The sequence below is a fragment of the Vipera berus genome (assembly GCF_964194415.1).
Source record: "Vipera berus genome assembly, chromosome: 1".
NCBI classification, from domain to species: Eukaryota; Metazoa; Chordata; class Lepidosauria; order Squamata; family Viperidae; genus Vipera; species Vipera berus.
Genome location: NC_138202.1, coordinates 123,770,791 through 123,798,757, shown reverse-complemented (window position 1 = coordinate 123,798,757; position 27,967 = coordinate 123,770,791). Strand labels below are relative to the sequence as shown.

Below are 27,967 nucleotides of genomic sequence, written 5' to 3'. Positions count from 1 at the left end.
ATATAACAAATAAGATGCCTTTTATTTTTAATCCAGATTTTTTGTTGTATTTCCAGCATAATAGGAAGTCATCAGTACAATTCTGAAAAACATACATTGAAGCTCTTGAATTTCTTTGTGTCTTTGGAGAATATATATGGACTTGCCTCTTCTGTCCCCTTTCAAATATATAGAAATTATGCCCACATTTTCAGAAGATTGTGAAAAGTGGAAGAGAGATAATAGCACAAGATCAGTAGCAATGTGGTTACCATTTAGGTAACCTTCAATTTCTATTGCAAGTAATATTTTTTTTAAAAAAACAAAAAACTCAACATGACCCAGTTGGCAAACATCGCAATAGGATGTTGATTTGCTCATTGTTATTTTAGTCAACAGAAGAGATTGTTGATGGAAGAGTAAAGCATTAGGAAATCTTATTGAGTTATTTCTTCAGATCTCTGGAACATATCTTGCCCATTCACAATTTTGTGTGTAATGATCACCACCTTTTTAATTCTGTGGCTCCTGATCTCTGCAAAAAAATGGAAAAATATTGATTAGAGGCAGACCATGTTTAAACTAAATCAGATATAGTTAAGTTTACAAGTCAGCAGCAGCCGCAGCCACTTTCCAAGAGTTTAGCACAGCGGCTCCCAACCTTTTGTACTCTGGACCGGCAGCAATAGTGGCGGGATGAGGAGAGGTGATGGCTTCGCAAGCTCAGATACTGCTTGCATGGCCCAGTTCCCAATAGCTGTGGAACAGTACAGGGCTGTGGACTAGAGGTTGGGGACCCCTGGTTTAGCAGACCTAGGAATATTAATACTTTTTGCATGGAAGGACAGCATGTGAGGGAAAGGGATAATTGCTTTTACACTGATCTTCCTTTTTCGTTTGTAATCTTAGGTATCCCTAAAACTTGTATACTGTTATGTCCATATCCTTTCCCATTAATTAGGATTTCTGGAGACAAGGTGATTGGAAAGGCCATAAGGAGCAGATAAGAATACAGATTAGAAAGAACATCTGTAAAGCACAGACTGTTATCTAAACCAGATGATGTAGATCCTTTAGAGCAGGGGTGTCACTGCCGGCCGTGGGCCGGATGCATCATGACGAAACCACGCCCTCCCCATTGCCGGCAATGGGGAAAAAGTCGTGATACGTCGCGCGACGTCACGAGTTTGACATGCCTGCTTTAGAGCTAGATTTGCTAATTGAATGAATAACCAATAGGAAATTCTGTGTGTGCTGTCTTGATTTTGAAATTCATTTTTTTAAAAACGACCAAGAGTAGAGTGTTTTGTTAGTTAATCTTTCTATATTTATATGGAGGCTGCATGCACTTCTTCTCGGAAGGAAGCTACTATCAGATGCATTGGCTTCATTGATTTTGGCAATCTTTGACTTCCTAAAAGTAGTACCGCTGTTGTCTGGCAAGAACAAAATGCTTACAGTCCCTGTGGACCTGAACTGATTCAATCCAACAATTGTTAACCTCTGGCTTCTTTTCAAATGATGATTGTGTGAAGAGCAGCACTAAAGCTCAGGAGAACGAACAATGAGAATGACAAATAGCAGATGCCCGAAGCAGATAGCTATGTGTGCTAGTGTCTCCACTGCTACTTACCTGCTTTTCCTGAGCTCAACACATCCCCTCTGCAAATACAAAACATGGCAAATGTTGTGTGCTTTGTCACCAGACAATTTGCTTACCCAGTGTGCTTCCTGCTACGTATTTGTTTATCCCCGAGTCACAACACCCTGAGATCAGCTTCTATAAACACCTGCTACCTTTGTGAAGACAGAATGTGTTCTGGGTGCTGTTTAAGGGATTTAGAATAATTGATAAAAACTATTCACTCCTGACTTCACAAGGTAGCCACAATTAAATCCTACGAGAGCTCCGTCAGTCTTTAAAACAACTAATAGGATAAAATTCACTGGAGAGACAGCTTCACTCTATAGGTTGAAAAAGAAAGACTATTAAGATGTATTTTTATCTGTGCCGTTCTAAAATGCACATGATCTTTCTCTGTATCTGAACACGTATTCTACCTATCAGTTGCTGAATCCGTGGTTTTCTCCCCTTCATATCTGATCTCGTTTAGAGAATCGTTAAGTTAGAGAGCACTCATTCAACCAATATACTGCTGCAATCTTAGACACGGGGAAAAAAATCATGGAAAAATTGATTTATATCTCTGAGCCATAGAAAAATTGACATATACTTGAGTGGGGGAACAGAGAAGTTTAAATTAATTACCTTTATCACCTTAATTTGCTGCATTAAGACAGAGAAAGAGATTGTGATCTCTCTTTCACTGATTAGAATTTTCTGATTTTTTGGAATACCTACCCTGACGGTACTTTTTGCCCTATTGTTAATCTGTAAACGTACACATAGCCTGCATTTGGATAACCATTTTTTTTTGTTTTCCCTTTGAATAAGCAAAATGTCTTATACCATGATGCAGGACAAAATTTGTATTAATGTTTTAAATTTAACAAAAAAATGTTCCAAAGTCTCACTTTGTAGCTAATTGTTGCTATATTATAAAGTTACTCCATTTAATGGCTAATATTATAAAACAGTCCCCCGGATCAACCCTTGGCTGTAACTTTCTGTGGGCCTCATAGAATAACCAGGACATTTAATTCCTCCAAAACGGGTTTGGACCCAAGAAAGATGAGTAAGGGGAAAGAGAGATCCATCCCATCCATCCATCACCTGTCTATTACACCCTCAATCAAAATACGATAGTGTTCAATCTCATTCTCCAGCTTTGTCTTGAGGTCCAGAAGTGTTTCATAGTCTCGGGACTGTGTCTCCAGATCATCCCGACAGGCTGCCAGGTCCTCTTGCAGACTAGCAATAACTTGGTTCAGATTGGCCAGGCCACTGAGATAGTGATCTTCTGTGTTTTTCAGTGTGTTCTCCAGAGCATCCACCTGTATCATAGAGTACCTTATGTTAATCTAGAGCTGCAAAACTCGAAGGCCTTAGGATCTAAAAAAAAATTGCACATGCACAAACCCATGTCTAAACTTGGAGGCATACATCTGGTTGTATGGAGCTCATCCCTCTACCCCAAAGTTTGCCTCAGAGCTGCATACCCCTTGAAAGATCAGTTAGGGCAACTGAAGCCACGTCCCAAGTATGATGAGACATGATTCCCTGCAAATATGGAAACAGAAAACCTGTGCTCCACAGGTTTTCATTATCTAATTATATTTTGATTTTTTAATGCAGATTCAAATATGCCACAGCTAAGCCAGAAATAATTTGGTACAAAAACAGATAATGGTCAAAAGTGACACAGGTGTGCAATGAGTTAAGAGCACAAGGAATCAGGGTGAACTCATCCTCCAGATGATGCTCCATGCACAGGATGAAAATAAAGATAATTGCTGTTGATTTTCTCAAGATTTATCTCGGTTATAGGGGTCCACAATTGCATCCTAATTTCATTTATCTAAAATTATATAGGGTTTCCTGTCTGAGCAGGGGGTTGGACTAGGAGACCTCCAAGATCCCTTCCCACTCTGTTATTCTGTTAAACAAGACTCAACTGTTTCTAACGCTCATTAAGTTATTTATCATTCTGGAAAGAAGACCTCTTTGCCAACTAGGATGAAGAACTGTTGCAGCGACTGAAAGGGAAGAGAGCATCCCTTACCATTTTCTGGAGAGTCTGACGTTCAATCTCCAGACCTTGCAACTGCCGACGAAGGTCTGACAATTCACTCCTGGCCTGCTCGAGGGCTTGGGTGTTCATGCTGGCTTCTTGGGACATGGAGTCAACCTGTCAGAGCCAGGGACAGCAGAAAGGGAGTGGGGGGGGATGGGCGGGTGTTTAAAAAGCTCAGGCTTTTGTTTCTTTTAACCACTTTCAGCCAGTCCTCACCTTGGTTCTGTACCAGTTCTCGGTATCGGCACGATTCTGCTCAGCCACTTGCTCATACTGGTTGCGTATCTCAGCAAGAGTCTCACTCAGGTCAGGCTTCTGTGGGTTGTCCACTTGAACTGTTACATCAGAGTTGGCCACCAGAGCAGTGAGAGCCTCCGTTTCCTGCAATGGAGAGAAGTGAACAAGCAGTCTCCCAACATCACACCCTATTCCTATTCTCTACTGCAGGGGTGTCAAACTCAATTTCATTGAGGGCCGCATCAGCATTGCGGTTGCCCTCAGGGGGCCGGGTGGGTGTGGCCTGAGTGGGTGTGGCCTACTGGGTGGGCATGGCCAGCTCTACATCGTTTGCATCAAGGGTGCCTATGGGGGCCTGGGCAGGAGTGGGACAGATCTGAGGGTCTCTGGCAGGAGGAGGGTCTCTGGGCCAGGGCCAAGGCAGTGGGGGCCTTTCCCTCACTGTTTCCAGGATGACTTCGTGGGCCGCATGAAACCACTTCGCGGGCCGGATCCGGCCCCCGGGCCTTGTGTTTGACATGTCTGCTCTACTGGAATCAAGCCCATTACACAATAAATTTATTGAAACAAGTGCAGGTTCCTTTAGGTTCACAATGGCACGCCTTTCTTCTGTTCTTGAATTCTGTTTGGACAGGGAAACTGACATTTTTAAGAGGAACATTGTCTGTGACATTTTTAAGAGGTCATGTGTGCTGATGGAACACAGACTGGAGACAGACAGCTTTTTTTTTTTAAACTATGGAAGTGCACAGATAGGCCTTACTTCCTCGTGGCTTTTACGCAAGTAAGCCAGTTCCTCTCTGAGGGAGTCCAAGTCCCCTTCCAGCTTCAAACGTAGGAAGTTGGTGTCATCTATAATTTTGCGCAATCCTTGTGTGTCTTTCTGGACACTGTCACACGCAGCCTGTTCTACTTCCAGCCTAAAAAAAGGAGGCCAGGAAACCAAACAAAATACAGGACTTAGTTCATTCAGGGTAAAGAGCATATCGGTGTAGATGGCATGTCTTTTTTTAACATAAATTATTAGTATAGATCTGAAAAAGAGGCTGTAGACAACTACTGTATATTTACAAAGTATACAGTATTTCATTTTTTCCTGCCAAGTTGGCAGTTACACACTTTAGCTAATGGAACTGCAACTTCTCAAGATGCTGAATAAAGTATTTATTTTGGGGACAAGGCTAGCTCCCTATAATTCAGACTTCTGAAGAACTGAATCAGCTCTTCAAAAATCTTTATCCTACAACCAAGTCCTTTTTAGTCAATGCAGTGTTTCCTGCAATTTAAAATACAAATGATTTTCCCCAAAATTATTATATGTAGCCCTTGGCCTCTAAGAGGTAGCCTAGCCTTGATTTAAACATTAATCCAGAGCTGATTCTAATTCAAAGCCAAAATACATGTTTGTTCCTGAACTGCATAGATCAGGATTTTGGCATGGGAAAATCAAATATAATTAAGAGTAAGAGATTACAAGACGGCCATGATGAATTTATAGGTAGCCATGTTTACACTGATAGTGTAAACAAAGATACTAGAACATTATTGCTTACTTGTGCTTAAAGTCATCTGTTGCCAGCCTGGCATTATCAATTTGCAGAAGCAGCCTGACATTCTCCATATTCAGCTCTTCAACCTGTCATAGAAAGAGAACTCTTAAAAGATGACATAGGCACAACCTAGGCAAAAACACTCCCATTGCAGTCATTGAGTTTTAGCTCCTGATAAAGTGCACTCTTGCCCACCTTGCCATCTTGTCATTTTGGATTTGTCCAAATAAACAGCTGGTGACACCTGGGTTAAGCCTGGTCTTTCATTTGTATGAATTGTGAGACTACAGAAACATTTTACTTAAAACGTGAAGTGTGGAATTCTAATACAATAGCAAGGTTGGTGGTTTCGGGTGCTCTTCTTGGCAGTCCCTGGTAGCTACCTCTCCCTGGTGTTTGCTGACCCTCATACCTCTCGTTGGGAGAGGGAGCTGACGAAGAAACTCCACTTGCTAGGTTTTTCGGGTGATGCCTTGGGAGATTATGGCCTTATAAGGACGCCCAATCTAGGGTAGTCCAATGGCTTGTAGACATAGATTTGCAATATTTAAGAGCCAGAGCTAACAAAACCTGCTCCCCTCTGATCTTCAGCCAATCTAATAATTATGGACTGAGGATGGCTTCATACTTCTACACTCTATCCCCAAGTATAGGAGAGTCTTCTCTCTAGCTCGTTTCAATGTCTTGCCCTCAGCACTACTCAACGGGCGATTTAAGAGGCTCCCGATTAGTGAGCGATTATGCCCCTGTGATAGGGCTGAGGTTGAAACTGTGGAGCATGTCTTTTTATACTGCCCTATGTATAACGCAGGCAGAACTAAACTACTGTCTCTCCTTAAAATAGACCCTTCTGGTCCCAATGCTAGTAATTTGGTCTTATATTGTTTAGGGGATGGCTCCTCATATATTACTTCTCAGGTCTCTAATTTTTTTTAAAGAGCTGTAACTATTAATAGGGACCACTGCGGTGGGAAGGTAACAGCGTTCCGTGCGCCTTTGGCGTCTAGTCATGCCGGCCACATGACCACGGAGACGTCCTCGGACAAGCGCTGGCTCTTCGGCTTTGAAACGGAGATGAGCACCGGCCCCTAGAGTCGGAAACGACTAGCATGCATGTGCGGGGGAACCTTTACCTTTACCTTTTAACTATTAGAGGAGAATGTTGTAATTCCCCTCAGCCAAGGCTTCTGGTGTCCAATTGTTTATGATTTTACTTTCTCCATGTTTTTCTTTTGTTGTATTTGTACTTTAAACAAATAAATTATTATTATTATTAAAAGCAAATACAACAGCAAGGTATAGCTTCAATAATGGCATATGTACGCCATATTTTTAAGAGCCAGGATCTAATTTAAAGTTCATATAATCAAGCATTCTCCTTCCATCAGAAGTTGCACTAGTAGTCAAGTGGTGTATTTGTTAGGTCCTTAATTTAAACTCTTGAACTTAATGATTCTTGTGGAAGTGACAATGGGAAGTTTGTATATTGTTTGACTTCCCTTGTTTCAGAAAGTCTTCTAAAGAGTTCCCTAGACAGTAAAGTATATCACTGCCTTCATGAAATATGTATGTAGCAAACAAATCCTATTGTATTGGACTACAGCTGCACAGAAAATTGTCTTGTAATTTCTCAAGCTTTTTTTTTAATTTCCAAAGGAACGTGTAACATTCATTCATTCCATGGATCCTCAGATAATGGAAAAACTTAGGAAACTCTTGCCAATCAAGTGTCAACAATATGGAACTATGTAGTCCAAGATGTAAGATTGATTTAACTAACTATAGTGACTTTGCCTTGGCATATTATGGGATCTTCCAGGTCAATCTCATTTTCTTAACTCCTGCTGAAACCAGCCAGATCTTTGAATCAAACACTGGGTTGCTGTCCAAATAATCTTAAATATTTGCAAAGCAAACTAATATCTTTGTTTTGATCTGCAGGTCCTGGGTCATTAAAATCTAGGGAGGATTAACTGTTATATTGACCAGAGTGAGTCACTTATGAAATGCCATCTGGTTGATAAGTAACCCAGCAGGTAAGTCTATCAATAACTCAAGCATTCAAATTAGTGTACTTGTTCTCTCACATTAATCAACTTTAGCCTACAGGCTGATAGTATCTCAACTGGATCAAGTCTCACAGCGTATTAAATCAAGCATGCTGTTCCAGGTGCCCAAGCTTTAAACATCATCCTTGTTGCAAAAATGAACAATCTGTATGAATGTGTAGTTGTGAGAGAAAAGTTTCGGGTATTTATTTATATTGACATTTTCAAGAAAAAATACAAGCAAACACAAATAAATGACCAGTAAAAAAATAATAATTAAAATACATATTAGCACACAAGGGATCTAAAAATATCGTGAACATTACAGTTTCCTAATACAATAGATCATTAGTGAATTCGGAATAATTTGAAATATCACTTTAAAAGATCGTGAATCACAGCTAAGCTTTGAGCTAAGAATTAATATCAGAAGCTGCAGTTAAATCAACAAGTGAGAATATAAACTACAATAAATTGAATTCTTACTGAAAATTTACTCTAATTAAATATATCTCTTGAAATTAAAATATAGGAATAGATGGGCAGGCAGCAGATCATGAGGCCTGAGCCTCAGTCAAGCTCCTAAGCCACAGGTCGGCAACCCGCGGCTCCAGAGCCGCATGCGGCTCTTTGAGCCGTCTCCTGTGGCTCCCAGTCGCCCGGTGCGCGCACACCTCTCCGAACGGGCGGAGGTGCGCACGCACCACTCCGAACGGGAGGAGGTGCGCGCGCACCACTCCAAAGGTTTGGAGAGCTGCACGCACACCTCTCGGAACAGGTGGAGGTGTGCGCGCACCACTCCAAAGGTTTGGAGAGCTGCGCGCACACCTCTCGGAACAGGCGGAGGTGCGCGCGTACCACTCCGAATGGGAGGAGGTGCGCGCGCACCACTCCAAAGGTTTGGAGAGCTGCGCGCGTACCTCTTGGAACGGGCAGCGGCGGTACCCGTTTGGAGACCTGCTGGTGCTGGTTTGGAAAGCTGCTGCGGCAGCTTTCTAAACCAACACCAGCAGGTCTCCAAACCGCACCTCCACCCGAACACCAGCAGGTGTCCAAACGGGTGTTCGGGCGGAGGTGCGCGCGCACCTCTCCAAAGGTTTGGAGAGGTGCGCGCGCACCTCCGCCCAAACACCCGTTTGGAGACCTGCTGGTGTTCGGGCCGAGGTGCGGTTTGGAGACCTGCTGGTGCTGGTTTAGAAAGCTGCCGCGGCTTGCGGCAACTTTCTAAACCGGCACCAGCAGGTCTCCAAACGGGTGTTCGGGCGGCAGTTTGGAGGTCCTGGGGGTGGCTCCGGCGGCACCCGGGCTGAAGGCGGCGCCGCAACCCAGCGCCCATCACCACGGAGACCCGTCGCCGCTGGTGTGCAGGTGCGTCCACATAAAAAAAAGTGGAACCGATCACGTGTATCCATGCACATGCAAAAAACAAAACGTTTTGTGCATGTGCAAAACGTTTTGTTTTATGCGCATGCGCGTGCGTGGATGTACGCGCGCGGCTCCCACTTTTTTTATGTGTGATGGAACCGGTTCCCAGTGGCTGTTTTGCTTTTTCAGGTTGCCGACCCCTGTCCTAAGCAAAGGACAGGGCTTCAACGTTGGCCAATCAGCAGTCTCTGTTGGGAACTTGGGATTGTCCAATGGCTTATTACTTATCAGATTATTTTATTCATTCATTCATTCATGGTTTAATTAATTCCTTATGAACTGAATAGTGGGTGTATTTGCTCTATATGGGATATTTATATCTCAACATCCAAGAGAGAAAACAATCAAATAAAATCTAAAACATTTGGGAAACCTTTGCCGATGTTTCTTTTGGATAAAGTTATTTTATCCAGCAGCGAAAGATGGAGAAGCTCTATACAGTCAGTAAAAATAAGACCAGGAACTGACTGTGGCTCAGACAATGAGCTTCTCATTGCAAAATTTAGGCTTAAACTGAAGAAAGTAGGGAAAAGCACTAGGCCACTCAGGTATGAACTAAATCATATCCCTGACGAATATACAGTAGAAGTGACAAATAGATTTACTTTAATCCCATTTATATCCCGCCCTTATCCGAAGACTCAGGGCGGCTTACAATTCAAGCACAAACCAATGTGCTTAGCAATAGCCTTCATTCTATGTATATGCCTGCTTATTAGGGCTTTCCCCCCCCCCCAAGCGGCATTTGAGGAATTAGATCTGATAGACAGAGTGCCTGAAGAACTATGGACGGAGGTTCGCAACATTGTACAACAGGTAGCAACCAAAACCATCCCAAAGAAAAAGAAATGCAAGAAAGCAAAATGGTTGTCTGAGGAAGCTTTGCAAATAGCTGAGGAAAGGAGGAAAGCGAAAGGCAAGGGAGAAAAAGAAAGATACACCCAATTGAATGCAGAATTCCAGAGAATAGCTAGAAGAGATAAGAATGCCTTCTTAAATGAACAGTGCAAAGAAATAGAAGAAAACAATAGAATAGGGAGGACTAGAGATCTCTTCAAGAAAATTGGAGAGATGAAGGGAATGTTTCATGTAAAAATGGGCATGATAAAAGACCAAAACGGCAGGGACCTAACAGAGGCAGAAGAGATTAAGAAGAGGTGGCAAAATTACACAGAGGAACTAAACAAGAATGAGCTTAACGTCCCTGATAACCACGAAGAGGTGGTCACTGACCTCGAGCCAGACATCCTAGAATGTGAAGTGAAATGGGCCTTAGGAAAGCTGAGCAACAACAAAGCTAGTGGAGGTGACAGTATTCCAGCTGAGCTATTCAAAATCTTAAAAGAGGATGCAGTAAAAGTGCTACACTCCATTTGCCAGCAAATTTGGAAATCTCAACAGTGGCCACAGGATTGGAAAAGATCAGTTTACGTTCAAATTCCAAAAAAAGGCAGTGCCAAAAAATGTTCAAACTATCGCACCATTGCACTCATTTCACATGCTAGTAAAGTTATGCTTAAAATCCTACAAGCTAGACTCCAGCGGTATGTGGATCGAGAACTACCAGACGTACAGGCAGGATTTTGAAGAGGCAGAGGAACTAGTGTCAAATTGCCAACATACGCTGGATCATGGAGAAAGCTAGGGAGTTCCAGAAAAACATCTGCTTCATTGGCTATGCTAAAGCATTTGATTGTGTGGATCACAACAAACTGTGGCAAGTTCTTAAAGAGATGGGAGTACCAGACCATCTTATTTGTCTCTTGAGAAACCTATATGCGGTTCAAGAAGCAACAGTGAGAACTGGACACGGAACCGCTGATTGGTTCAAAATTGGGAAAGGAGTCCGGCAAGGCTGTATACTGTCACCCTGCCTGTTTAACTTATATGCAGAGCACATCATGAGAAAGGCAGGGCTAGATGACTCAAAAGTTGGAATTAAGATTGCCGGGAGAAATATCAACAACCTAAGATATGCAGATGATACCACTCTAATGGCAGAAAGTGAAGAGGAACTAAAGAGCCTCTTGTTGCAAGTGAAAAAGGAGAGTGCAAAAGTTGGGTTGAAACTAAACATTAAGAAACCCAAGATCATGGCATCTGACCCTCTCAATTCCTGGCAAATAGACGGGGAGGAAATGGAGGTAGTGACAGATTTTATTTTCTTGGACTCCAAGATCACCGCAGACGGGGACTGCAGCCAAGAAATTAAAAGATGCTTGCTATTGAGGAGGAAAGCCATGGCAAATCTAGACAGCACACTAAAAAGCAGAGACATCACCCTGCCAACAAAAGTGCGTATAGTCAAGGCTATGGTCTTCTCAGTTACAATGTATGGCAGTGAAAGTTGGACCATAAGAAAAGCTGAGCGCCAAAGAATTAAAGCCTTTGAACTATGGTGCTGGAGAAGACTCTTGCGAGTCCCTTGGACTGCAAGGCAATCAAACCGGTCAGTCCTAGAGATCAACCCTGACTGCTCTTTAGAAGGCCAGATCCTGAAGCTGAAACTCAAATACTTTGGCCACCTAATGAGAAGGAAGGACTCACTGGAGAAGAGCCTAATGCTGGGAAAGATTGAGGGCAATAGAAGAAGGGGACGACAGAGAATGAGGTGGCTAGATGGAGTCACTGAAGCAGTAGGCGTGAGCCTAAATGGACTCCAGAAGATGGTAGAGGACAGGAAGGCCTGGAGGAACATTGTCCATGGGGTCGCGATGGGTCGGACACGACTTCGCAACTAACAACAACAAAAAAAAATGGGGGGGGAATCATTCACACTTTCAAAAATCAAGATATCTTCCTCTGCATTTTGAATAAGTAATTAAAAAAATCTTTTTTTCTTTGTCATCATTCAGAGCATAAATTGAGCTGATTGTTATTTTACTAGATTCAACCTGAAAGAAGTGTAATATGAACATTCCTTCCTCAGCTTAGATTTCTAGGGTACATAGTAAATTTTTCACATATGTTTCCCCCCACACATTCTTGATCAAGGTATTTACATTTCAACAGATTTATGCAGCAATATTTCTTTTATTGTAAACTGCCCAGAGTCACTTAGGTGAGATGAGAGAGGTAGAAATGTGAATAAATAAATTTTTAATACATTGCTGATTTGTATTCCAAACACAACAAAAGCAACTATGTCAGCATTCTTATGATTCTTATATTACACAGCTTGTCTATATTTAAAACTAGAGGAGTAGTTTGAGCCAAAAATCTACAAAGTAAAAGAAAAATAATAATAAAGAAAATAGAGCTGGCCTGACTATTAGGGACTTTTAGGACAGATTGGCTGTTGCAGTCTAGCAATAAGTGGCTCATGAAATATTGGTCATTGTTTATATTTTTGGAAAAATGTATGAATGAAAATGTGCAATTGATCCAAACTGATTGCTGCGTGTTTCAGCATTTTCTTGGTGTTATAATAATGATCTAAAAACCAACTGAGCAGAAATTTGCATTCTTCCAAAGAGTGAAAAACAACCTAATAGATGTATAATGTTCCAGAAACAAATCTGCAATGGTAAAATCATTGACTTTTAAAGGCTAGCAATTAAATCAAAACTACCACATCCAAATTCTAAAGGTCTAGATCAGGGGTCGGCAACCCGAAAAAGGAAAAGAGCCACTGGGAACCGGTTCCATCACACATAAAAAAAGTGGGAGCCGCGTGCGTGCGTCGGGTTTTTCTTGCGCGGATGCGTGAGGTTGCCTTTTTTTTTAATGTGTGATGGAACCGGTTCTCCGAACGACCGTAGGTGCGCGCGCACCTCCCCAAACCTCCCCAAACGTCGGCAGGTCTCCGGACGGCGGCAGCTTGGGAGAGGTGCGCGCGCACTCTCCAAACCACCGCCATCCCGTTTGCACAGCTGCCGTGTTCGTCAATGTTTGACGAACGCGGCAGGTCTCCAGACGGGATGGCGGCGGTTTGGCGAGTGCACGCGCACTCTCCAAACCGCCGCCATCCCGTTTGCACAGCTGCCGTGTTCGTCAATGTTTGACGAACGCGGCAGGTCTCCGGACGGGACGGCGGCGGCTTGGAGAGGTGCGCGTGCACCTCCACCCTTCGGAAAGGTGCGCGCGCACCTCTTGAAACGGGTGGTGCCACTCTCCATTTGGAGAGGTGTGCGCACACCACCGCATGCGGCTCCAGAGCCGCGGTTTGCCGACCCGTGGTCTAGATAGTAAATGATAACCAAGTCTTAGTGGTTTTTTGAATCTCTTTGCTGATTTATAGTGCTCACCCAGACTTTTGCAGCCCAGATTTGGCAACCTTAAATTAAACTAAAATGATTGCATTTTAATGAAGGGGAGATGGGTATTTTAGAGGATGGGTATTTTTACACAAGTAGTCAACCACATTATGTGAAGTTTCCAGACTCAGCTCTCTGGAAAAGCCCTTACTTAATGCTGGAAAATGTGGAAAGTAAGAGAATAGGATGGCAGGCAGCAAGATGGATGGACTCCATGACAATGGTGATTGGAAGATTTGAAAGAACAGTTTAGGGATGGAGCCTCATGGAGAAAATCTATCAGGAGCTGAAAACAACTTGATGCCACATAATCACGTAAGTAATTACAGACCAAATATAACGTGAGTCTGAATCCAAGATCCTTTTTTTATTTTTGGCAAACTGACTGCACAAGGAAGAAAAGAAAGTCAATTTTAAAAAAAGTTTGTCTTGGGCAAAAATGGAAAATCACCCTTATTTAATTCCCTTCCTTGTTTGGGGCTTATTCAAGTAAATATTAGTATATAGCAAAATCCGGTTGAAAACAGTGTGATATTTTGCATGAGTGCTTTTCTAGTGATTGCAACAGGATATAGTCACACCTAGGGGCAGTTTTATACATATACCACTCCTATACCCCACATTTTCCAAAGCAATCCAATCTGTCAACCACAAGACACAAGGATCAAATATCACCTTGCCCCAAGCTGCAGTAGGTCCTGAAATTAAAAAAAACTCCGCTTAATCTCCCTGCCCACCTGCCTATGACCTTCCTATTCTGTGCCTTTGTTTAGGCACCTGCTAAAAGAAACATCCAGCTGTTCCTATGAATGAGAGTTAAAAGAAAAACAAGCCATTTGTCCCTCTGAAAGACTTGCAGCCCAATCTCTGGTGTAGTTCCTGCAAATATAGAAACAGGTCACCCAATGGGAAACAAATCATTGAGATAGGCAAATATCTATTAAAGAAGCTCAGCATGCAGATGCATCTTTTTCATACCCCACATAGTTACTGCCTGTATTATTAAACCGATTAAGTCAAGTCTTCTCTAGAGATGTTTCCATTTTTTTTATATTCCTTTTTTTTAAGTGCATCGAATTTAAATCTTTCAGTTGTGGCTCTGCAGCCCATTTCCCAAGATACCTTTTTTGCCCATCGTCTGCAAAAGGTTTGTTGCCCGTGCGGTTTACCTTTTCTACATAAAATTTGGGATATGTTTATTATTACCTTTTCTACAAATTGCCTCTCTAACAGTGAGGTTTTGCAGCTTCATCTATTTCTCAGAATTATTTTGAGGTTATAACAGTATCTAAAGGATTCTAAAGGTTGTATAACTGTTTTCTCCAATCTTTGTCCTCCCAATCAGCATGGCCTGGGTGATAGAATGGCCCCATCTGGACAATACCAAGTAGAACAAGCTATTCAATGTCATTTTTAAGATACTGTGCTCTGAAATACTTGAAATTAAGATTACCCTTTGCTTTCTTCCTGCTACTCTTACTCTTACTTTCCTGATTAATTCAAAATCTTGTAATGCATCTCCTGCCTCACTAACTCAATCTTGGCCCCTTTTTCATCCACATTTTACTAATTCCACTCATATGTATTTATGTATCTTCCTTTATGCCCAGCTTGTTCAACTGACTCATCTGGATTTGACAGATAACATCAATTTACTATTTCTTTAAAATACGATCACTTATCTACAGGAATAATTGTACACTTCTGTACTTTTCATTTTTATTATTAGGTATTGTGTGTTATGCGTTATGAACCATTAAGAGTCTATTTTATGATTGCTATGGAATATAACTATGATAGATAATAAAGAAATCTGTGAAGTCCAACAAGAATATATATAATGACTAGTATGTCAGTATAGTTTTATTTGGCCTGGTAAACTAATTGAATTTCACCAGTATCTGGACTGAATGAAAAAATATGTGAGGAATAATGTGACAGGATTTTGTTTGTTCCTTAAGACAGTAAAGTAATGTTTGAGGCAGAGTTTAAATGGTCATATTGGGAGGAAATTTAAATGGCCACATGTACTAATGCTATGAAAGATGCATCCAACACTTTTCTTTTCCTCCTCATCCTGCACTTTATAATTGCTTTTACACCTATTATATACTACAGAGGTGAGAGAACTTTGCCCATACAACTAGAATAAAAATTATTTGATTTTTTGCCAACCCAAGGCAGTATGCATAGCTAATATAAAAAGGTAAAGGTTCCCCGCATATGCGTGCTAGTCGTTTCCAACTCTAGGGGCTCATCTCCATTTCAAAGCCAAAGAGCCAGCGTTTGTCCGAGGACGTCTCCGTGGTCATGTGGCCGGCATGACTAGACGTCAAAGGCGCACGGAACGCTGTTACCTTCCCACCGTAGTGGTCCCTATTTTTCTACTTGCATTTTTACTTGCTTTCGAACTGCTAGGTTGGCAGAAGCTGGGACGAGTAACAGGCACTCACTCTGTTACGCGGCACTCGGGATTCGACCCGCCAAAACTGCCGACCTTCTGATCGACAAGCTCAGCGTCCTAACCCACTGAGCCACCGCGTCACCATCTATTTCAAAGCTATTGTGTTATTATATAAAAATATAGATTATAAAATTATTACAGGACTAAAACGGGATATGCTTATTCTGCTCCCATATCCATCTTCGCTTCAGAAGAATAGCCAAAGTAAAAAATAACACCGTAAAAGTTAGCCTGATTGCTAACCCACCGAATCATTGCCAATAATTCTGTTTGGACCCCTCAAGCCTCTATTTCGATTCCCATAACTTCAAGCCAGGCTGGAATCAAGGGAGCCTTGGTGGAGCAGTGGGCTAATGCCTCCTTAAGTAACACCAGCTGCCTGCAATTAGTGCAGGTTCGCATCCCACCAGGCTCAAGGTTGACTCAGCCTTCCATCCTTCCGAGGGAGGTAAAACGAGGACCCAGATTGTTGGGGGCAATTAAGCTGACTTTGTAATAATGCCGCTTGGGTGTGTGTGTGTGAAAGCCCTAATAAGCAGGCATATACATAGAATGAAGGCTACTGCTAAGCTTGTAAGCCGCCCTGAGTCTTCGGAGAAGGGCGGGATATAAATGGAATTAAAATAAAATAAAAAAAATAAAACTAAACACCAAGGCCCTTTTAGAGCACCAGGTTGAAGACCGTCCTTCGCTCAAACTCCAGCTTGTCCCCAAAGTTCTCCCTGGAGCCGCATTTGTTTCTTTGCATCCTATTTGCTCTGAGTTTTTAACTCTTCGGGGAACTCTTGCTATTTACTACCGGTACTCCCCTCACCTGCTTGCGCAGCGCGGCCAGGGGCTGCTCGCAGGCTTCCCAGTCTTGACGGCCAACCGCCCCGGCCCTGCTCGACCGGATGGCGGCGATCTCCTCCTCCAGGGCTCGATTGGCCGCCTCCAGCCCCCGCACCCGCTGCAGATAGCCGGCCAGGCGCTCGTTCAATCCCTGCAGCGCCTCCTGCTGCCGGCCCGGGCCCAGCAATGAAGGAGCCGCCGCTAAGCTGACTCGGGCTGCCGGGAGCGCCGCACGGAGCCGGGTTAACAGAACGTCGGAACCGCTGGAGTTACCACGCACGGAGGCATTATTAGAGGAACTGGAGAAGAGTCGTCCGGAGCCGTTCCGAGGATGAGACAGAGAGAAAGCCATTGTTGCTACCTGAGCTCCTTCGGCGCCCATCGCCTTATTTATAGCTCCTGGGATTCTCGTTTGCATGTTCAGGTAGCGGTCAGCCAATGAGGAAAACGCTGCGATTTTCATTGGTCGAACAGCACCGGCGAATCCTCGTAATTTGCATGTAGAGCGAGAGAAACTAGCCAATGAAGGAGCGTGCTATTTGCATAAGCCTTGGTTAGCGACCGAGGGGAAAAGGTGCGACTTTAGGTCAGCCTTCGAGACCGCATAAAATATCCCCTTGGAAAAACAAGTTACGGTGACTGTCGTGAGAAGCGCAAAACTCAGACGCGCTGGGGGCTGGGGGGGGGGGGAAGGTATACGCACAATGACTCTAGCTCAGGGGTAGGCAACCTCGGCTCTTTTATGACTCATGGACTTCAACTCCCAGAATTCCTCAGTCAGCTATGCTGACTGAGGAATTCTGGGAGTTGAAGTCCATGAGTCATAAAAGAGCCGAGGTTGCCTACCCCTGCTCTAGCTCGACTCTGGGATGAGTCCGGCTGCTCAGGTATCGCGCACGCGGGCGGGACTGGTTGAAAATGCAAATGAGGTCTGCAAATGAGGTGGCGGGAGTACGATAGGTAAATAGGCACGTCAGGGTGAAGATTCCTCTCAGCCAATAAGATGCCGCGATACGCCGGGGAGGGGAGGGTGAAATCAGTGAGCTTCAGGTATTTATTTTGTTCGGAGGACCGAAGTTCTGTTTCTCGCTTCAGTGGCCTCTGGAGATCAAGCGCGCTTTTGCACCATGAACGTCAATTACCATATTCCGAGGAGCGCGAGCTTTAGCAGCCGCTCCCTGGGATCCGTTCCAAATCGAAGCTCCTTGTACCGAGGCGGTTCGGGCAGCTTTCAGCCGGGGTTCTTCCGAGGATCTTTCAGTGCTTTGTCCAACTCTCCCTCGGCGTCTTTCTTTCTCCCGTCGCTGCCCAATTTGGAGATCGATCCCAAGCTGCACCAGATTCGCACGGAAGAGAAGGAACAGATCAAGGGGCTCAACAACCAGTTCGCCTCCTTCATTGACAAGGTGCGGCTTCGGAGACGCGTGTTAAGGCGAACGTAGGCATGTGTGGGAGAGGGAAATGTAAACGCGTCCGTGCCTAGTTGGCGCTTGCACGACCGGTAATAATGAGGGTACTGGAAAACAGAAAGAAAAAAAATGTTTCTAAAAGTTGGTAATACAGACCCGCATTGATTCGAAGATGTGTGTCTCGTTTAGTGTTTCAATTAGCTTGAGATACCATTTTAATAGTTTAAAGCTGTACTTTAGACGGCAAAGAAAAGAAAGTCCAGAAAAAAAAGGTCGTAATTCTCTTATATTTTACAGCCAAGAAAACTACTTGAATATCTCCATAAAGTCATCAAGGATTGCATTAAATTTTAAGAACTATGTTCTTTTTACAGCTACCTTTATTGCAAAAGGATGGTGCTTATTTTTTAAAAAAAAAATCTTTAGAGCAAAATCAAATATATTAGAGACCATAGCTATGTAAGGATGAGATGAAATCAGCTGACAACAATGATTCCCAAACCTTTTCTTTCATTGCCCGAAAACTGCGTATCAGAAAGTCCTTATTTAAATGTCCCTGTTGTGATTGGGTAGAATTTTTTGTTTGTGAAAAAACCCTTTTACCCAATTTTGGGTAGTTTACCCAGATTTGGTAAGCACTGGTGTAAGGATTCCAGCAGCCAGAGAGTGAGTGAAAATAGTGCACAAAAGAAGAGAAATGTATAATAAACATACACAGAAACAGCAACACAAGGTAGGAAGGTAAAATAGCCATTTTCAGAAATCCTTTCTTCCACGAATAATTCAAAAATGATGCAAGCCAGAATATCCAAACTCAGGTAGTGTGACCAAAGGGTTAATTCTCCTTTCACTATGGTTCCAGTATGACTGGTTACTCCCAGGCTAGCTTGAAAAGAAATTTTAAAGGGATAGACAATCAGATCCCTGAGTAGGATTGCAATACTTGACTGTTTTCTTCAAAGAAAAGATTTCAACAGTAGAGCACATGTTCTGCAGAGGAAGAAAACAGATTGAATTCCTAGGACCAAGAAGATCTTCTGTCTCAAATCTGGAAACGGTGTCATTTCTTCCACCCCCACCCATCCCACGTTAGCATTTTTTTTCCACTCCAGATCAGCTGCAGCTCCTGTTTTACATGTTCCAGTCAAATTCCCTGACTGCCAACATTATGTATGTATGTATGTATGTATGTATGTATGTATGTATGTATAATGCACAGTATAGCTGCTGTTCTTGTACTACATAATTTTAGATGACACACAGACCCAAGTAAACAGTAAAAAAACAAAACAAAATTGCAGCCTCCAACCACAACACTTTCCCATATATCCACAAGGAATTTTTCTGCACTCCAGTCTTGTATTGCCCCAATGTAGTTTATTTTAGGACTTTTTGGAAGATTAGGGGGGAGGGGGGGGAGGGGACAAGTACTGAGAAGGTACATGTCTATGTTCCACTAGATTTAAGGGAAGTGACTTGGAGCCTTCCACCCTGGAAGACCTAGTGCAACAGGCAGATACCTTCAGGGTGAGAAGGTCCCACAAATAACCTGGCTCTGTACCTTTGGGGGGGGGGGGTTAGGTGAAAACCAACGTCTTAAATTCTATTTAGAAAAAAACAAACACCAGAAGCCAATGCAACTCATAACCAGACTAATGACAAAAGATAGAACAATCAGCTTAGAACTGGCAATGAAGGTATCAAAGTGGTGGATAGTGTCTGACTTTTAGGATCAACCATCAAAGGTAAAGGAACCAGCAGCCTGGAAATCTGCTACAGACTGGCACTTGGTAGATCATGAAGCCCTTGGAAAACATATTCAAATATGTTGATGTCTTTATGGCTACAAAGGTCAGAATCCTGCAAGCCATAGTATCCCCTGTGATATTCTAGGGAAGAAAAAGTTGGACTTTGAAGATGTAGAAGAAGAAGAGTGTTGATGCCTTTGAACTCTGGTGTTGGAGAAGACTCCTGGGAGTATTGTAGACAGCCAAGAAAACAAATGAATGGGTCATTGAGTAAATCAACCCAGAGTTCTGATTTGAGGCGCAAATGATCAGGTTCAAACTTTCCTACTTTGGACACATTGCACAAAGAGCTATCTTCCTGTAGAAGACTATAATGATGGGACAGGTGGAAGAAAAGAGAAAAAGGGGATAACCGGCAGCAAGGTAGAAAGATACAATTACTTCAGGGGTGGCTCATTGGAAGTGCTTGAAGGTCAAGGTTAAAAACCTAAGTTAGGAATCATGGAGAAAGTCTAACTACATGGTTGTTATGGGTTGAAACAACTTGATGGCTCTTAATCATAATCAAATATAGCTCACACAACAACAATGTAACACAGGTGAATAATGGGGTGGCCAAAAATGTTCGTAGTACCACATTCTGGACCAGTTGTGACTTTGTTTAGAAAAAAAACCCCAATGGCAACAATTCACTAAGGATAACTTCTGTTAAAGTTTAACTGACATGTGGGGAAAGTGTACATAATTGGAATTGGTTAACAGCAATTTCATATGACAGATTCCACAGATACTTACACAGTGTGTTCTGTTTCACGTAGAGATGTGAATGCTGATCCCTCTTGAAACAGCCAGAATAAACTTAAATGAAATGGGAATAAACAAACTACTTTATTTCTCATGCGTCCAATGTCAATAACTCACGGTTACAGCAATGGTCCATCCGGAATGCAAGATTGTAATTTGAACCCATCTCATTAGGTAAAAAAATGATGAACTTTCCATCCTGTGCAAAGTTACATGTTGAAGATGGAGCTTGATATTCTCAGCCACATGCCAGGTTCATCCAGAGAGATAGTACAAAGACAAAGGCAGGAAGTTCTGCCATAAACTATGAAAGCTCCGCCCACTTAACTAGAAAGCATGGTATTCACTATACAGCTAGACTACAGTTCCCATAAGACAGCTCTTGAGGAAATAACGTTTAACCCTGTTAATGCTACATGTTCTCATATACAATGCTGCTAAGGGGGTTGTATTAACCCTGTAATGCTGAATCCACTAACACAGTTCTTAATTCCTAAACTAGATATAAAATGGAGCAGATGAATGTATACTAGTCCAGCACACAGTGGATTTGTGAGAGTATACATAAATGGCCAAATAAAACTCCTGCATCTTGATCAAAAAAATTTAAATGCCTTTCCCAATTACTCTCTTTTTAATTTCTTCTTTACCTCTCTGTTTTCCCTCTCCAAGGTACGTAAGCTTGAGCAGCAGAACAAAGTGCTGGAGACACAGCTGAAACTTCTGAAGGGCAAGGACCAATACAAATCCAATGTGGGGCGTATTATGACAGCCCACAGCCAGCCCCTTAAGCAGCAGATAGACATGCTCAATCAAGATAAGATGAAGTTACAAAATGAGCTGGACCAGACACAGACACTTCTGGAGGAACTAAAAAGCCAGTGAGCAAATCATGAGAGATAAAGGGAGATTTGCTATTTAATATTCTGTTTGTATGCATGAGTACACATGTGTGTCATGACTTCAGAATTTTTTTCAAGGGGGCAGGATTTTTTCTCTCTAATGACCTTATGAGTAGAATGTGGTGGGTTTGTCCTTAGTTATAAAGTTCTCAGGATGGGTGAAAGTATAATGAACGGTAGTGCACCAATCCATCTGCAGCCACATTGGCACATGAGAACTGATTTTCAAATGTGCACAGCCTGATACCAGATCTGTCTGTAACTAAAACTGCCCTTCCTTCCCAGAAGAGACTAGCTTCTAGCTATTAAATTATATAGATGAGAAAAAGAGATGCAAGAATTTGAACAATAATTTATTTATAAATAGGTCTTGTATTTGATACACAACAGAGTTCTTTAGTTTTTCTACAGAACATTTTTACTTAGCAGAGGTTTAGAAACCTTGAGAGCTTATCTGTTTCCAGTTCAGTATGCTGGGAGAAAACTGACATTTGGCTTCCCACATTCCATTAAATCCCAAGGGAAGATATAATGAGGGAACTCCTGTTTTGGGGGGGGGTTTCAGTAGCAGTGACTAAGTGATGGTTGTGCCCTTGCGAAGTTGAGCATTTATTCTTCTGCCTGGAAAAAAATACCCGCTCGTTTTGCTGCCTGCACATTAGATGAAGAATTTGGAAAAGCAATTTATGTTCAGTCCTATTTTACCTCAGTTGAGTTTTAGTATACCATCTATTGTAGACATGTCAAACACAAGGCCCGGGGGGCCAGATCCGGCCCGCGAAGTGGTTTCATGTGGCCCACGAAGCCATCCTGGAAACAGTGAGGGAATGGCCCCCACTGCCTTGGCCCTGGCCCAGAGACCCTCCTTCTGCCAGAGACCCTCAGATCAGTCCCACTCTTGCCCAGGCCCCCATAGGCACCCTTGATGCCAACGATGTAGAGCTGGTCACGCCCACCCAGTAGGCCATATGCACTCTAGCCACGCCCACCCAGTAGGCCACGCCCACCCTGGCCAAGCCCACCCGGCCCCCTGAGGGCACCTGCAATGCTGATGCGGCCCTCAAGGAAATTGAGTTTGACACCCCTGATCTATTGAATTCCCAGTGCTACAACTATCAATAGCTAGTTTCCTATTTATTTTATAACATTAATATAAAATGGTACAAGTTGGATGTTTTGAAGACAGAGAGGCTAGAGAAAAGGAAGCTGGTAATTGGTACGTGCCCATTCAACAATGACATTACTTTCTTCCCCATAGCACCTCACACGATTGTCTCTTGTCCTCTAATCTATAGGTACGAAGAGGAAATAAATCACCGTAACCAACTGGAAAATGAATTTGTGGTGACTAAAAAGGTGAAATGAGTACTGGAGCACTAAAAATTAGTGGTACAAGACCTTCTTACCATTGACTAGTCGGGGATTGTTTTTCCCTCTTCTGCAACTTCCAACTAACACAACTTTCTTTCCTGAGGAGTTCAAGCTGTTTTCGGTGCCAGCTTCCTTTTGTTTCTCCATACTCACCCATTCCCTTTACTTTTTCTTCTGTTTCTGAGCAATACAACAGAGGATTGTTGTTATGACGGAAGAGGGACTGTTAAACGTTTTTGCTTTCACACTGTGTATCCGTCTGTGAAATATGAAAAGTGCACACAAAGTGGATAGATTGGTAGATACATAGACAGAGTTAGCCTGACTTGATTTCCACTCTCCTTTAATTTACCAATAGCTAGAGAGAACTAAGCAAGGTTTACTTCAACTATTCTTTCCTCCTGCGCACTGGAGAAAATGCACACCTTTGCTCAAGTTTCCAGAACTATTGAAAAGGGTATTGTTTTGCTATATGCAAAATGGCTCAGGTTTCCAAGCCAAGCTAATTGCTATCTGGAGAAACTGTATTTTTCCCAAAAAGCTGTTGAATCCCTTCAAGCAGCTCAGTGCCCTCAGATGTTTCCCTACTCAAATATAATGTTGTGACTCAGCTTTGCATATCTGCCTCATATGTGTTTGCAATGATATCCCCACATTTGTTTATTTAAAATACTGAAAGTACTAAATGAGAGAGGGTACAGTCTTTTTTTTTTTAAGTAGCAACTGTACAAGTAGTCCTTGACCACAACTGAGCCAAGAGAAAGAGTTCTTAAATGATTTTTTCCCCTATTTTACAACCTTTCTTGACCCAGTTGTGAAGTGAATCACTGCAGTTGTTAAATTAAAAACACGACTGTTAAGTGAATCGGGCTTTCTTTCTTTCTTTCTTTCTTTATTATTGGGACTTATATGCCGCCCTATCTCCCGAAGGACTCAGGGCGGCTAGAAGCACAAATCAATGTGCTTTCCCATTGACTTTGCTTGTCAGAAGGTTACAAAAGTGATATCACATCACACACACACACACACACACACACACACACACACACACAGAGGACGCTGCCGCCATCTTAAATACGAGTCAGTTGCCAAGCATCTAAATTTTGATCACATGACCATGGGGATGCTGCAACGGTCATAAATATGAAAAAGTCAAAAGTCAGGTTGTTCGATGCCTGTTGTAACTTTGAACGCTCACTAAATGAACTGTTGTAAGTCGAAGGCTACTTGCATTTGTTTGTTTAAAAGATTTGTATAGTTGCTCGTCTAAAAAAAAAGGCAACTCTAGGCAGCTCACAATCACTATAAAAAACATAAACCCAAATAAAAACCCAGTGCCACAATCATCTCCTTGACATGCCCCACAACCAACTTCAGACATCTTCCCTCTGCCCCCAAGACCTGGGTGATGATGACCTTCGGAAAGGTTAAAAAGGTGGAGGCTTGCCGAATTTTGCATGAAAAGCTAGGGTCACCATAAGAAAAATGGATAAAGAGCAGGAAAAGAACTAAATTTGACTGAATGAAACATGACTATAATTATAACTAAATTACATACTATCATTTTGATTATTCACAGTGTGCATTTAATAATTCTCCCCTTGAATCACATATTAAACATTATGATTTGAAGGGAAGTTAGAGGCTCACCAAAAGGTTTAGGATCATTTATTTGGCCCGTATTAACTCAAAAATTGGAAACCTCCACCTCATACAGTACTTAGTGAGATTCAAGGAATATGACAGGTGTCCAGAGGTGAATCCTGCTGTCTGCTTTTCTCTTCTGGCAGGACCTGGATGATATTTACTTGCAGAAAGTAGATGTTGAATCCAAGCTGGAGAGCATCACAAATGAAATCAAATACCTCAGGCAGCTCTTTGAAGAGGTGAGTACCGGAGACAAAAATGAACGAATGACTGATGTATTCATTGTAGGCAATGAAAATGATCCAAAACATTACTTTTCTCTCATTTTCATTTGTTTGCTAGTAGCTCCTTGCAAGAGCACTGAGGAAAGAACAGATAATGCGGTGGCTGGGATTGAGTTCTGCCTCATGATTAAGCTTCACCTACATCCAGATGGGCTACACAGTTGCAATGTCATCCACAACTTATTATGCCTTTCCTGCCCCCATCCAGGAAATCAAGGAATTGCAATCTCAGATCCAAAATGCAATGGTCACTGTGGAGATGGACAACAACCGTGGACTGGAGATGAAGAACATAATTGATGAGGTGAAAGAACAATATAAAACCATGAGTGTCAAGAGTCGTGATGAGGCTGAACAGTGGTACAAAAACAAGGTAACTGGTTCACTTATTTCCCTGCATCCACATCATGAAAGTATCATCCGTACACATACAAACATTGGTTAAAGGGCAATCTTATTTTGCTACCTCTTTAATATTAAACTGAGAAATTCAGCTTCTGAACACAAACTGTTGCAAGATTAAAGCAAACTAGTTTCAGATCCAAATAAACATCATAATCAGATTCTAGAAACAAGGAAAAGAATCTGGCACTCTTTTGCAACTCAGTGGAATCTAGGAAAGTATTTAAGGATTTGCAGGACCAGCAGAGGTCTATTTCAGCTAAGCTACTGTAATCCTTTAGGTAAGGCCTGACTTGTTCCCAAAATGGGTCCTAGCCTGGCACTGAAGCCAATGAACATGAGGAATGGCATTTTCAGCTTCTTTTATTGGAGTACTCCAGCAAAAAGGTCTCAGCAGCTAAAGAAGCCAAGACCCCGAACAATACACAAACATAAATTTTATACAGTTATGATTAAGGAAGTTAATACCGTAAGAACCACTTATTGGTTCCTTGACACATGTTCTCTTTTATTCTTTTTTCTACTTTACCTTCCTTCTTCATACACTGCATGTTTATGATAATAAGCTTTTTTATCAAAAGAGGTATGTGATTTACTATTATAATAAGCTAGAGGTTACCAAAGTTTATGTGCCTTAGCTAGCATCCTTCTAACAGCATCCTTCTAATGTGTAACTTTCTTGTTGCTAGGTAATAGTGTCCCACCATTCATTACTAATCACAGCTGCAACTTTCTGCCTCGGCTATTCCTTTAACAAACTTTCCTAATTCCAACCTGACTCCTTCAACCAATGCCTGAATTATCAGGATAATTCTATCATTCCAGTACTGTAATATTTCAGAGCCAATAATGCTGCATGATCCCCTACTGCCAGTCAATCCTCATCTAGTTGTAATAACGAGGCATATGTGTATTTGAACATGTTTGTAGCATCATGACTTGGACCCAATCTTTTGCACTATTCGAAAGGACTTCATGAAACTTCTGATTATGCCTTCCATGCCCTATATTTTATCCCATGCTTGTTCTAGAAGAAATCCAGTATGATACGATATCCCACACATCTGGAAGATCTGAAAGTGGGAAATCTTCCTATGTGTTTGGCTACCTGAGACCTGGTATTCTTGCTGTGGTCCCTGCCTCTTACTCCTCAGAATATGCTATCATAGTGATTCCTGTTTACCCCTCTCTTTCCTTCCAGATTGATGACATTGTAAGGCAAACTCAGAAACGTAATGATGAGATGAAAAGCATCAAAGGTCAAATTGCCGAATTGACTCGCTATGCCCAGCATGTCAATGGAGAAATTGAGGCCTTAAAGAATCAGGTAAGGTGCCAGTCTCTAGACAGAATCACACGTCTTAACCAGAAATATTCATAACAACAGAGAACACACAAGGGTGGCAGGGAAATGCCACAGAGACTCTACCTGCAACCCATTCTGGGATCCAGCCAACAGTTCATCTCTTCTGTTACAATCTTCCTATCTGGTTTTAATTTGTCCAGCTACAACTGTCTTCTCCTTTTTTAAAAATAAAACACAAGACGGAGCAATTTCTTATTACTGGGACAGGCTTCTCAAAAGCACCAGCTGTTAAATTTTACTCTCCTCCATTACTAGATGAATCTTGTGGCCAGGAGGCCAGCATTTCATTCCAGAGGCCTTCTAACCCAAAATGGTATTTGGGCTGATAAATTGTGTGAAGCTGTGGTGTGGTTTGTCTAGTTTGGAATAGGCATAGAGATAAACCACCTCTGTGCCTCCGAAGTCTTGGATGCAGAGTCTATTCAGCTATGGAAACTTGCTGAGCAATTTTGGCCCAAGCACTTGAGGGTTCTTAGGAAGATAAAATGATGAGTGATCCTTGTGTAAATTGTGGTGAGCTCCTGTGAGATATAAAACAAAGAAATTGCTATTCCCTTCTAACAGCAATTGCCAATAATATTTGCTAATGTGACAAAGGCAAATATTATTAAATAGATTGGAAGTAACCATTGGTCCTATCGCTTTTTGGAAGGCAAATATGGCCATACCATTCAAAGATCAAGTACAGCTCTCAGCTGGGGAAAAAAGCTGCACAAGTTTGGGTTCAATACAGTGACTGCAGCCAGTGCTGGCTTCTTGGCTGACTTTTAGCTGCTTCTTCGTTGGGAGGTTATTTCCCTTGAAACTTCTTCACAGTCTTCTTGGCTATTCACAATAGCCTTGCGGAATGGAAGGCAAGCCGCTGCAGCTCAAAAGAGGCCAGGTTTTTCCCCACCGTACTTAGAGAGAGAGGCTTTGCTTCTGAGCCCTTGCTGCCTCTTTCTTAGTTGCTGAGCTCTCCATAAGGCTTCCCATCGAGACAGTGGAAACTGAAATGTCCCTGTTTCCTCCTCCTGCCCAGCGAGCCAATCTGGAAAATGCCGTGGCTTCGGCAGAAGAACAAGGAGAGCAGGCTGTGCAAAGTGCTAAAAGTACGGCCCAAGATCTGCAGGAGGCACTGAAGCAAGCCAAACATGACATGGCCACCAAGATGAGAGAATACCAGGAACTGATGAATCTCAAGCTGGCCCTTGATATAGAAATTGCCACCTACAGAAAGCTGCTAGAAGGAGAAGAAAACCGGTAAGCAAGTGTGAGCTTGGACTTTTCGTGCATGGGTATGAATTGGTTCCTCTGCACTTGATCGCCTAGGGCAGGGGTAGGCAACCTCGGCTCTTTTATGATTCATGGACTTCAACTCCCAGAATTCCTGAGTCAGCTATGCTGACTCAGGAATTCTGGGAGTTGAAGTCCATGAGTCATAAAAGAGCCGAGGTTGCCTACCCCTGGCCTAGGGCAAATTTCTTCAGCCTAGGGCCCTCCCCAAAGGATGGGTGTCAGTTTCCAGGTATTGCTGGAGGATAACATTTTGAGGCAGGTTGATCTAAGA

At 42.5% G+C, this 27,967-nt stretch overlaps 2 protein-coding genes across 6 annotated transcripts in view; one reads left to right on the top strand and one right to left on the bottom strand.

Moving 5' to 3' along the window:
- Positions 1–24: 24 nt before the first annotated feature.
- On the bottom strand, positions 25–17,115 carry LOC308660056 (keratin, type I cytoskeletal 18-like). Its single transcript, XM_081314274.1, has 7 exons — positions 16,469–17,115; positions 5,465–5,547; positions 4,675–4,831; positions 3,891–4,055; positions 3,663–3,788; positions 2,714–2,934; positions 25–514 (listed from the first exon to the last, which is right to left on the bottom strand). The coding sequence occupies exons 1-7, from the start codon at positions 16,946–16,948 to the stop codon at positions 493–495; spliced, it is 1,254 nt and encodes a 417-aa protein (XP_081170400.1). The 5' UTR covers positions 16,949–17,115; the 3' UTR covers positions 25–492.
- A 461-nt stretch (positions 17,116–17,576) lies between these two features.
- The window catches only part of LOC308679535 (keratin, type II cytoskeletal 8-like), a 33,383-nt gene continuing 22,992 nt past the window's right edge, over positions 17,577–27,967 (top strand). For all 5 annotated transcript variants that reach the window (XR_014028796.1, XR_014028797.1, XR_014028798.1 and 2 more), the window contains exons 1-7: positions 17,577–17,891; positions 21,119–21,327; positions 22,644–22,704; positions 24,510–24,605; positions 24,859–25,023; positions 26,254–26,379; positions 27,440–27,660. Coding sequence is in view for 2 of the 5 variants with exons in the window: in XM_081346755.1 (XP_081202881.1) it covers positions 17,613–17,891; positions 21,119–21,327; positions 22,644–22,704; positions 24,510–24,605; positions 24,859–25,023; positions 26,254–26,379; positions 27,440–27,660 (1,157 nt within the window). In the remaining 3 variants the exon portion in view is untranslated. The remainder of the gene's footprint in view (positions 17,892–21,118; positions 21,328–22,643; positions 22,705–24,509; positions 24,606–24,858; positions 25,024–26,253; positions 26,380–27,439; positions 27,661–27,967) is intronic.

Excerpts from the sequence above, each read along its gene's own strand:
- LOC308660056 (XM_081314274.1), bottom strand. The coding sequence starts at position 16,948 with ATGAAAATCGCAGCGTTTTCCTCATTGGCTGACCGCTACCTGAACATG. Across the intron at positions 4,056-4,674 it reads TGCGTAAAAGCCACGAGGAA|GAAACGGAGGCTCTCACTGC; the intron begins GTAAGGCCTATC and ends TCTCCATTGCAG. Across the intron at positions 3,789-3,890 it reads AGAACTGGTACAGAACCAAG|GTTGACTCCATGTCCCAAGA; the intron begins GTGAGGACTGGC and ends TGGCTCTGACAG.